The 12,629-nt window shown below is 33.5% G+C and overlaps 1 protein-coding gene across 1 annotated transcript in view; it reads right to left on the bottom strand.

Annotated features, from left to right (window-relative positions):
- Positions 1-12,629, bottom strand: part of CDH9 (cadherin 9) — a 131,179-nt gene that overhangs the window by 4,161 nt on the left and 114,389 nt on the right. The window contains exons 8-11 of the mRNA XM_038533757.1: positions 7,545-7,681; positions 6,974-7,095; positions 3,022-3,139; positions 2,672-2,923 (exon numbers count right to left, since the gene is read on the bottom strand). Coding sequence (XP_038389685.1) covers positions 2,672-2,923; positions 3,022-3,139; positions 6,974-7,095; positions 7,545-7,681 — 629 coding nt within the window. The remainder of the gene's footprint in view (positions 1-2,671; positions 2,924-3,021; positions 3,140-6,973; positions 7,096-7,544; positions 7,682-12,629) is intronic.

The following is a 12,629-nucleotide window of genomic DNA, read 5'->3' as shown; positions in this document are numbered from 1 at the left end:
TTAAACTTGCACTAGAGCAAGGCACATATGACAATAATTAAGCACAATTTGCTTTTATTTTTTGTTTAATTTGGACAAATGTATTTCTTTTGTCTAATATATCCTATTTTTATTAATTTAAATTATTATTCTAAATAGTTTCCATAAGTTTCATCTGACTTCCAAGGTGTCTAAGAAACCCAAAAGCTTAAAGGGTCCCTCCTCAGGTTTTAATGCTTGATTTTGCCTTGTAACATAGACAAACTTAAAAGCCACATTTCTTCAAACTGTAACAGATATGTCTAAAATATCATTGTTCTGTATCACTACCTTGCAAAGAGCAGCCTTTCTTTACTATAGAAGTTTAGTTAACTGTGTGAACAACAGGTGTTGGAGAGGACGTGGAGAAAAGGGAACCCTCTTGCACTGTTGGTGGGAATGCAAGCGTGTGCAGCCACTCTGGAAAACAGTATGGAAGTTCCTCAAAAAGTTAAAAATAGAGCTACTCTACGGACCAGCAATTGCACCACTATGTATTTACCTAAAGGATATAAAAATACTAATTCAAAGGGATATATGCACCCAGATGTCTATAGCAGCATTATCAACAATAGCCAAATTATGGAAAGAGCCCTAGTATCCATCGACTGGTGAATGGATAAAGAAGTGGTGTGTGTATATGTATACATATATTACTCAACCGTAAACAAGAATGAAATCTTGCCATTTGCGACAACATGGACAGAGCTAGAGTGTATTATGCTAAGTGAAATAAGTCAGAGAAAGACAAATACCATATGATTTCACTCCTGTGTAATTTAAGAAACAAGACAGATGAACATAAGAAAGGAAAAAAGAGCAGGAAACCATAAGACAGATTCTTAACTATAGAGAACAAACAGAGATGCCAGGAGGCGGGTGGGAAGGGGGATGGGTTAAAAGGGTGATGGGTATTAAGCAGTGCAGTTGCTGTGAGGAACACCGGGTGTTGTTTGGAAGTGTTGAATCACTGTGTTGCACACCTGAAACTAATATTACACTGTATGTTAACTGAGATTTAAATAAAAACTTAAAAAAAGATGAAATTACAGCAAAAAAGCTTTATGAGCTTTGATAATGAAACCTTCTAAATTAGAACCAAGTTTAACTAAAATAATAGAAAAGCACCCCATATGTAGGCAACCAGTTGGGAAGGAGGAAAACAAGAAATGTGTGCCTTCTGTATTGCATAAGACAGAAACGTGGCACACTTTTCAAAATAATGGAGCAGCCCTCTAGGATTTCTGTATAGAAAAAAATACTATACAATTTAGTTTCATAATATTATTGATCTAAGCTTATTTGGAGAGTGTTTTTGTTCCCCCACATATGCATGCATGTCTTCATGTCTGTGTGTATCATCTTAATATGGAAATTTTAAAAATAAAATTTGAAATATACACATGTCCATGTTGTTCAAAATAAGGAAAGTAGAACTATTTGAGCACATAGAACAATATAATATCAGTAGCACTTAGATGAAAGGTAAGCCAAAATTTATTCTTCGTGAGGATACCAAAATATTTTACAGGAGAGTTGACCTTTCTAGCAGCAATTCTGAGATGTGGCTTGGTGATATGTATGTTCGGAAGCACCCTGAGAAAATGTTTTTCTAAATAGTTGGATCATTTTAGCTGAGACAAGTGTTTTCCCCTCACTTTCATCAATCCCCCACTGAAGTCCTGCAAGGATATCTGGCCAGAGGGATTTCATCCAGATAGCTTGAAAGGATTTGCAGTGAAAAGGAGCCAGCACATATGAGCGTTGGAACATAAATTTGGCTGGCTCTCATGCCCTCAGCATAAGCATTTTGGATGAATATTTGACGGAAACAATTTTGAGGGAAATGTTTTACAGTGGAACGACTGTTTAATTGAATTAAATTGCTGTCCTGTTAGGGCATGTTCCAATAAAAGATTTGCTATTGGAAGCATGACTTTAGAAGACATTGCAGGACTAGGTATGACCACAATGTCATAGTGATATATTTTTTTAATGAACTTAAACTTTTGATTTGCACCTATGTATAACATGCTGTATGAATAAAAAGCTTATGTTATCTTGACAATTTAAATGTACTTGTGAATTAGGTGTCAAATATGTATAACTTAGTATTTGTTAGTAATATTACTTATAAAGATAGTCTTTGGTTTTGAGAATAGTGGTTCAAAGGGGAAATTCTGAAATAGACTTATCTGGGTTTGAATGCTAGTAAAAACTTTCTAAATGAGTGAATCTGTATAGGTTATTTAGTCTTTCTTTTTAAAATATTTTTATGTATTTTTTTATATTTAGTCTTTCTTGAGAAGAATCAAAGTATTTATCTTAATGGAGAGATTAAATCAGTTACAAAATTAAATGTCCTTAGAACAGTGACCATGATTAGTTAGCACAGAGAGGTAATAATATAAAATAGATTTAAAAATATGTCTATACCTATGTGTATAGAGCATTAGCCATTATCTCTGTCATCTCTAGAAAGCTGAACGTAGAGCCAAGTGAATTTTTTTTTCTAATCGAAAGAACAATTTTAATAAATAGTTAAAAGTTTCAACCTTTAGCTCTAGATAAGAGTGCTCTTCAGTTGCATCATCACTGAACAATATGGGAGAGGCTTATTGAAGTGAAATGAGCTTTCGGAGGTACGACTTACCAAGTAGAATGATGACACAAAGAAGGATAGCAATGAGAGCCCCCGTGCTCAGGCCAGCAGATAGGACCAAGGCCTCTGCATTGCAGGACTGCATGTTTCCTTGATTGTCGCAGGCGCACACACGGATAGTGAGCGTGCCAGTGCTGCTCTGAATTGGATAATCATTGTCAAAGATCAAAATCGGCAGTAGATAGGTGCTCATTTTGTTGCGGCTATACCCATCTTTTCGAGTCATGATCCCTGCTGTGTTATCTAGGGAAAAAAAAAAAGGTGGGGGAAACAAAATACTTAGGGCAGTTATTCATTTTGCATCTGAAGGTCTCAATTTTAGCTTTAAAAATGTTCTATACCTTTATTGTCTACAATGGTGAAGTTCGGATTGAGAGGAAATTCTGGTACTGGTTCAAAGAAAAATTTGTGGCCTCGGGGAGGATCATCTTTGTCCATGACACTGACAGTCTGAATCAACTGAAACCAAATCAATAAATTAAATAAAGCACAACGAAAAGCAACTCTCCTTGTTATATGACATTTTAAGTCAGTGTTTATGCTTTACATGTGTCATTGACATTAAAGAAACAAAAAACAGGCCATTTTCAGAAATTTTTATAGTTCTGCATAATATAACAATTAGTTAAAGGTAAAAAAAAACAAAACCTCCATCAGGTATTACTGTGCAAAGTATCACTATGAATATTCAACCACTGGAATATCCAACCTTAAAGAAAAATTTAATCACTCCAACATCTATCCTCTTTTAATATTCATTACAAAGCACTGATCTGTTTTATTAATAATTGGTTACCAATCTGTTGCCCAAACTAAATGATCGTCTCAAAGACAGAGAACATAACAGATGCATTTTTAAAAAACAAAAGTGCTTAGCACAACCACTCCCACAGATCAAGAATGCTCTGAATATAGTTTTGGATAAATAAGCAATATGCCACATAATTCCAGAAAAGCAAAAGATTTTAAAGCTATGGGCCACCCCAACTACAATCAAATTGCATATTTTACTCAAATTACTTGCTTTTCTTTTAATGATATTTGCAAAGTTTAGCAAGATATATAAACAAATGCTTTTAGAGTTCCAAAAAAAAAAAAATCAGTGTCAACGTTGAGAAATCACAACACCTCTTAGCTGTGTTCACTCTAAGTCAGACGTGTGCCATAGTGTGAAGAGGGAGCAACAAATAACAGGTCAGGCAGAAAAAATTCCATTGAGTGTTTTATAGTGGAAAAAGCACATTGAGGTTTTGTTTTTTTTAGTCATGGGCCTGCCATCTGTATGACTTGAAATCACAGCCATCTAATCACTCTTATTTTCAAATTTCTTTTCCACAAAAAACAAACAGTTGCACCACTTCCAGGTATAATAGTCCAACTCTTGTGATAAACAGTTATTGGACTTTCACAGTAGTTTGACATATCCATTGTTTGATTGTTGTGTACCTTCTAGAGCTACACTAATCAGTACACTCACTAGTCAGTATTTTTTCCCCTTTAATATTAACTATGATTCCATTCATTATATTGACAGATTGGCATGGAACCATATATATATATATATATATATGGTTCCATATATATATATGGGACCATATATATATAGTTTTCTAAAGTGCATAATAATTAATACAAGCTTAATGCATCTTTTCTCCTTAGGAGATCGGATCCTGACAAAGTATTTTTAGTACATTAATACTTTTGTTCAACCTCCTGCTCCAGATTGGCAATGATATATCTAATTTTTAGTAATATTTTAAATCATGAACAGCATTGGTCCTCTGGTGATACAGCTGAGTTCTTGAAATGAGATGGGCCACTGTTTAAGCGTATTTTAACATATGCATAACTTAAAATATATCTTTATCCTTGTTAATTTCAACAAGCAAGTTGTTTTCTGCCAAGCATATGAACAAGACAAATTTTAGTAGTAGTAGTATCTATTAAAATAATTATTAATTAATATCAATTATACTTTATTGTCATCAAACATTACTTTGTAATATGTATCAATTGCTCACATGAATCAATAAAAGCTATTAACAGACAAGTAAAGACTATATATATGCTATTGTCAGTTGTCTCATGTCTCTCCAAAATATATGTTCGAATTCTAATTTCCAGTACCTGCGAATGTGATCTCATTTGGAAATAGGCTCTTTGTAGGTGTAATCAAGTTGAGATGAAGCCATAGTAGAGTAGTGTGGGCCCTAAACCAATGAATGGATTCTCATAAGAAGAGAGAAATGTGGATACAGAGAGATAGAATAAGGATGTCATGGGACAGTGTACACAGAGACTGGAGCTATTCTTATAAACCAAGGAATGCCAGTGATTGCTGGCAATTATACAGAGCATAGGAAATGGCAAGAGTCCTCTCCCGGAGTCTTTACAGAGAAGATGGCCTGCAGACACATTGAGTTCAGACTTCTGGCCTCCAGAACTGCTTGAAAGCACATCCCTATTGTTTTAAGCTCTCTAGTTTGTGATTATTTCTCATGGTAGCCTTAGGAAACTAATACATCCGTGAAGATTATTTTAAAATGGCTTACATTTATGAAAAAATGTTCATATTTTACGCAAATGAGTAATTTGTGAAGGATCCATGTTAAAATTATTATGAAATATACTGTTTGGTGGACATTTAAAATCTAGTATTCCAATAAATAGGCAATCATCCACTAGCTATATGACCTATTTGGGCAGCTGTTTGGAGGCATTGATAAGTATTTATATATAAAATTTATATATAAAATTATGCCCACTTCAAAGGTAGAAAAAGAATACCAGGGAGTGTATAAATACAAATGTACTATAATGCTCACTATAGTGTTGTCTGCTAGAGTTATATTTTGCTTGTAAACCAAATTTCCATTATTAAGTGGATAGTTGACTAAGCTCATTAATATATAGCAATGCTATAAGAATTCAGCATCGAATTAAAAATAATCATTACTAAATTGAGAATATGTCTATTACATGTTACAAAGTAAAAAAAAAAGAAAAACAATTTTTAATCCAGATAACTGCATAATGATTCTTTATTTTGGAAAGTAATAATAATACCTTATTTTTACTTTTGTGTATGTAAGTAGAATATGGTATGTATCTCTGTCTTAGTCTGCTTGTTCGGGCCGCCATAAAAATTACTACAGCCTGGATGGTTTCAGTACCAGAAATTTATTTTCTCCCAGTTCCGAAGAGTGAAAGTCTGAGATCAAGGTACCAGCTTGGTGAGCTTCTGGTGAGAGCTGTCTTTCTGGCTTGCAGACAGCTGCCTTCTCACTACATCCTCAGCTTGCTTTCTTCTGAATGTGTGTATGTAGAGAGAGAGAGAGAGATCTCTAGTGTCTCTCCTTTAAAGGACACGAATCCTCTCAGATCAGAGCCCCAACCTTACGATCACATTTATTTAATTTTCATTGATTCCTTAGAAGCTCCATCTCCAGATATAGCCAAACTGGGAGTTAGGGCTTTAAATGAACATTCGGTCCATTGCAATCTTTATTGGAATAAAAGGAAGACAGTATTTCACTTTTATTTTCTATATTTAAATAGACATGATGGAATTACATATGATTCTTAACATCTATCTACTTTTTCTTCAAAGAAATGGCTAACTTGTTAACATTTATTTCAGTAAAATTTGTGCAGTCATTTGTAAAATATTATATTAGTGTCAAAAATGAACACATTCTGCATTTGCTTAAAATTACGTTAGAGATCTTTTATATTTTGGAGGACTTTACAAGAGGACTTTGTATGTCTTGTACAATCTTTTTATCTCAATAATATTAAAGTTAAAAAATCACAAAGTATAATTTATCAAACCAAAATATCCTGCCTGGGAGATTAAGAGGAAAATGTAATCAACGAGACAACTACTACTATTCCCTCTATACTAACACAGAACAATTTCATTTTCATACTTCATGTTTTAGTTAGTAATATATTCCATTGTATTCTTTAATATAATTCAGTATAAGCATACTTAGGAATCCAGGTAGGAATTTTCACATAGATATAGTTATAGATATTCATTAGATACCCTGTATATAAATTAAAGCATATCTTATAACTTTTCCTATCACATCATGGGTTCCATAATAAAAACAACTTTAGAAATCATCTGTTTAGATCACTGTGAATGTTTTGGTAAAGGGAGATGAACAGGTGACAAAGAGGATTGACAAGAGTTTGCATCAAAAAATTTTGTGCAAGTGAATTATTTTAATGTTATCTGTCTTTGTGAAGAGGAAATATTTCTTTAAAGTTTATAATAGTTTTATTTACCTGCCCAGGTTTTGCATTTTCACAAACAAATGTTTCATAGTACATGGCAAATTCCGGAGCATGGTCATTTATATCTAGAATTCTGATGAAGACAGGGATGTGGCTACTTTGTTTTGAGTTATCTGCAACGAGAACATGTGTAAGACTTCAGTCTCATTTACAGAGAAGCAGTAATACCACTCACCCCATTTGTAACTTAGCAACAGATCATTTCGGTGGTATGCACTTTCTCAATTGGATGCTGATGAATATCTCAGCTTTCTTACATGGTCCATATGGAAAGCATGATCAAAAAGAGGAGAATATGATTGAGAATGAAGTATTATTTGTAAGACATAATTTTCTTAGACAGATTAATTATTTTTATGAGGTCAGATCCTATTTCTATCCTAGAGTAGGTGTAAAAGAAAATCAAGTTTAAAAAATGGATATTTGGTAATCATTAAAATAATGAAAAAATCCAACACATTCTGATGTTACTAATGATAAGATTATTTCACTCAAGAAATAGAGCCTACTTAATGCTATCATTTTACCACTTTGGTGTTCAAGTGATGTATCTCCCACTCACTTATTTCTGTGGCTGTAATGGTGATGTTGTGCCAAGGAGATGATTCCCGGTCAAGGGGTTTCAGAGTGAAAATAGAGCCATTTTCGGAGTGAATGCTAAAAATCCGGTCCATATCAGTATGTCGATCAATAGAGTATCTGGCAGAAAAGAGATTCATGAATCTAGGCATGAAGATTATTAGCTCATCTACTATTTCATAATGTTATAGGCAATTCAAGCAATGTTCTCATGAGGCATGACCAGTAAAATGCCAATAACTTTCTTGAATTTTTATTTAATGTAATTGTCATTTAGAAGATTTGATATATTCGGCTTTTTCCATCATTACTGTTCTATGATTATGTGTAGTTTAGAGTTATTATTTATATTCATGAATCCTTGTGTCAGTCTTTAAGAGAGTTTTTAATTGTCACTTGATTTATTTGACCTATCTTAGACCTATGGCAATGCTTGAGACACATTAAGCAGTCATATTAAATTTGATAGAGTCAATTGCATTAGATAAATTGAAATTATGTCAAAAAACATAAGAACATGCATCCACAGAGTCCTTATGACTATAAGTGAATAGAGAGAAGCTGTGGCAAAATGAATTGCTCTTGAATGGCTTTCTATTCAAGGAACATCTCGGCTGAATCAAAGGTTATCCTCCAATCGATTCCTCTGACCTATTCCAGCTAAAATGAAATGACATATTACACAGAGTTCCATGACTCTTTTTTTTTTTTTTTCATCAAGGCTGAATATGGAAGATGTCATCATAAACTTTGTGTCAGTCTGTGGTAGAAAATAATGCCTCCCCGCCTCCCCCAAAGATGCCTACCCACCTCCAAATCCCTGAAACCTGTGACTGTATTACTTTACATGGTAAAAGTAACTTTGCCAATGTGATTAAAGTTAAAAGTCATTGAGGAGAGATTATTCTTGATTTTCTAGATAGGCCTACACCAATCATATGAACCATTTAAAGTGGAAGAAGAAGGCAGAGTTGGGCTCTAGAGAACTGAGACAGGAGAAAAAAAAAGATTTAAAGTATGAGAGGGACTTCTCATTACTGGCTTTGAGGCTGGCGGAAAGGGGCCACATGCCAAAGACTGCAGGCAGCCTCTAGAAACTCAGAACGAAATTTGGGCTGACAGCAAGAAAATAAGAATTTCAATCCTACGACTGCAAAGAACCAGAATCTACTAATAAACTAAGTGAGCAAGGAAACCATCTCTCTCCTACAGTCTCCAGACAGGAATGTGGCCCTGTCCAGATGAGCACTTTGACTTTTGTCCAATAAGACTCATCCCAGATCTCTGACCTATGAAACTGTAAGATAAGACACGAGTTTCTTTAAGCACTAAGTTTATGGTAATTTGTTATGACAGCAACGGAAGGCTATAATATAAGGGATATCTTTTAAAAGACTAACTTATAATAATAGAATCATTTAGTGATGTCAGGCCATAGTAGGCTACCCAATACTTTACATCTGTTTGAGGTTTCTGCTGCTGAGTATTTAATTAAGCCATATAGGGAAATAAGTATTTCTCAAACATTAATGTTCATATGAATTACATTGGAATCTCATTAAAGACAGATTATGATTCAGTTGATGTGGTGTCGGAGCTGGGATTTTTATTTCTATCAAACATCCTAGGCAAACCACATGTCATAAGTCTATGGACAAGGCTTCATATAGCAAGGTTATATACAATGGAATAAACTGATTAGAATAAAGATAGAAAGGAGGAAAAGAGAGACAACAAAAAGACTAATCAGCATCTGGTGTAGTTCTCATTTTCCTAGGTATCTTATTAAAGTCACTTAGCAAAAGAACTCCTTTTTGATCTGGTGAATCAAGGAATTACAGCCCCCACTATGAATTTGTAATATATTCGCTATCAGGTACTGACTTTGACAAACATAAGTAATAGATATTGAGCAGCCTATGTTCTAAACATTGTGGAACATTTGTAATTTAAAAAATATTAGATGAAAATCTTATTTACCTAATTCTATGATTTTTTTGTTTGCTTTGGCTGTTTTAGTAAAGAACCCATGATTTAGTCTACTGCTATAAGAACTATATTGAACATAAGAGATTCATTCATAAACTCAGATTTCCAAAATAATTGTTAATACTTTAACATCATGGGGCTTGCCTAATTTATTTTCTGCTAAACTTTATCAAGTGATTTTCTTAGAATGACAGACACTATTTCAGAGTATTTGGGCATGTAGAAAAAAATGTATATATATATATATATAGGATTTCATCTCAAAGATGGAATAAGTAAAAATTTACTTAATTGGGTTCAGGTTCTTTTATGTATCTAGTATCAAAATATAAAACCAGCCCGGTGGCCTTCTTGTCCTTTAGAAGGTTTGTGTAATGGACATTAGAGCCACATGGAAATGGTAGTATCATCTCACTTTTTCAATAATCATAATTATAACTTTCCTATATGATGTTATGAAAAAAATTAGGGAGATTTAAAGAAACTTTATATGGTATATGGTCACTGCCTAAGAGCTGCACTTCTGGTGGGGGAACTCCTAAAGAGATAGAGGATAACTAGAAACCAGATATAAATATAAATACTTAAAATAAATAATGGTATATACATATATCTTCTAGGAGCAAAAGTTATCAAGTTTTAACTAGCAATTCATTGTCACACAAGTATCTGAGATAGATCTCACTTTTAAAATAATTGCTAATGTACTAAAATTGAGGATGGCAGTCATATTAAATTTTCTTTTTAATCACTATTGCTTAATAAATGCTAAAATGGAAAAAAAAAGTGTTTCTTATCTCTAGGCCTCAAGACTCCTACAGTTTAGTTCCTAATGTGTAAGCTAAAAAAGTCACTAGAACATTTTTAAAAATGTTCTATTTTACTTAAATATTTACACCAAATCCTGCTTATGAATAAAACAAACCTAAAATGAACACAAAGAAAGCACAGTAAAAGAATATAACTCAACCACATCTATGTGTATTGAATGGAATTCAATTTATAATATTTGCCTGAATATATTTCTTTCCATTATTGGAAAAATCAATAGCTAGCCATTATCTGCTTATGGCTAAACAGACATTGGATTTCTTCCTACTGTTTGCATTGAAGATCAAAATAAAAAGTTAAAATCCCTTTGTGCTCATTGCTACTTGCCCTAGAGATTAGCATGAGGGTTTCTATGATTGAGGAATAGCTAACAATTCTAACATTATGCAAGTCCAGCTTTGACTCATTTGGGGCTTATGTGGGATCAGAATAAGTTTCTGACTGTCCTACTCATAGATTCTATCTTGAAAGGTACCACTTTTCACGTTAAGAATTCATGGGGGAGAACCACTTTGACAATTTAAAAATAGCTCTCTTTAACACTGCAAAGTTCCAGGTCTATATTCAGAAATTTGCTCTGGTGCAAATGATATCTTACAATTTGTCAAAGCCCAGAGATAATTTTCTATTAATCAACAGCCAATATTCTATTGTCAGTGCAGAATGGGACATGCTGGTTTACCTATTAATAATAAATACACTGGATTACCACAGCTGACCAGAAAGAGCCTGATAAACAACACAGGACAATGCTATCTCTATGTTCCAGCAGATGGCCTATTAAAGCAACACTATTTTATTCATCTCCTTATATTTAATTTTGAGCAATAAGATAAAAAGAAAGCCTACTGGTATAATTTTTTAAATGAACACCTTCTGCAGAAGCAGGATCTGCACAAACAGCAAATAAGTGAAAAAGAGCACAAGCGATCTGAGCCTGTGGAAGCTGAACTCTGCTTCTACCTTGTTTGCTTTTCAAATTTAATGCTTTACCTTTAAGAATCCAACACATATGAGATCCCTGTATTTTCATCTATCACAATAAAACACATAAATTAAATTACAAACACAAGAACAAATGAGTTGTGTGCAGAAATATGTCAAAGGTAGTACTCGTCTTCCTTTACTGAATTCCAGGTACATCTTCCACTAAGTCAATATAATTAGGCTGTATGTTTGCTCTTTCCTTTCCAGCTACTGCATTCCAGAAATGTATTTTCTATCTATGAACTACAAAACTTTCATTGTCCTTTAGAAAGAGAATGTGGCTATACAGTGCTTGGGCAAATAGTTCAAATCTTTTTTCCCCCAAATATTAGTGTCATGATTTTTAAATAATCATAGTTTTAAAATAAACAAACATTATTGTTTTACTCTCTATAATAAAATCAAGTTCTGGGAAGCACTGGCACATGCGTGCACACACACACACACACACATCCACTTGTTCACTCATTTCAATTTAGGGTGGACTCATGCACACAGACTAGCTTTTATTAATGCATAACTAAAAAAGCATTTCTTTCCAGCAAGTTTGTTGTGTACTTCCTTCTCATTTTGACCGCAGTAGAAAAGATCTCTTCTAAAATTTGTTTAACTTTAAATATGTTGAGCATAAAATAGGTGTGAAATGAGACAACATGTTCTTTCAGAACCTGTAAAGCTATAATCAACCCTATAACTTGGGAAATCCATGATTACTAATGAGGTGAAGCAAAGCTGACAACAGCTGCTAATTGTAATCATAATCTCATGTTGCAAGTGGCAGATGTATTTCAGAAAATATGTTTGATGAACAGATTTGCTGGTGGGTGAGAAATAGTTCCTAAGATTTCCCTGGAAAATATCTCTCCATTATGCTTATCATAGCCCATTGCTGCTCTGGGGATCAGTCATCCTTCTAAATTCTATAGCAGCAAAAATACATATTACAATATTGTCTCCTTGTTGAATTATTGCTAGTTTCTCATGCTGTTAAAAGTTTTTGTGGGGAAAAAAAAAGTTTTTGTGGGTTTTTTGTGTATATCTTTATGCAAACAAGAATCAGCCTATATTCTATATTTCATACATGGCCTTTCATGTTGACAGAGTTGGCAGTATAATTTTAGCACCATAATTTGGGATAAATTTGTTTCTTTCAGTATTTTTCTTCTCTTTGTCATAATTTATGAGATTTTATAGGTAAAAACCACTATCCATTGTTTCTTTATTCTTGAGGGCCCTATTAAACACAAATACTTTTGGGAGA

The sequence above is a fragment of the Canis lupus genome, chromosome 4 (genome assembly GCF_011100685.1).
Source record: "Canis lupus familiaris isolate Mischka breed German Shepherd chromosome 4, alternate assembly UU_Cfam_GSD_1.0, whole genome shotgun sequence".
Lineage (NCBI taxonomy): Eukaryota > Metazoa > Chordata > Mammalia > Carnivora > Canidae > Canis > Canis lupus.
This window is presented reverse-complemented; position numbering and strand designations above follow the sequence as displayed.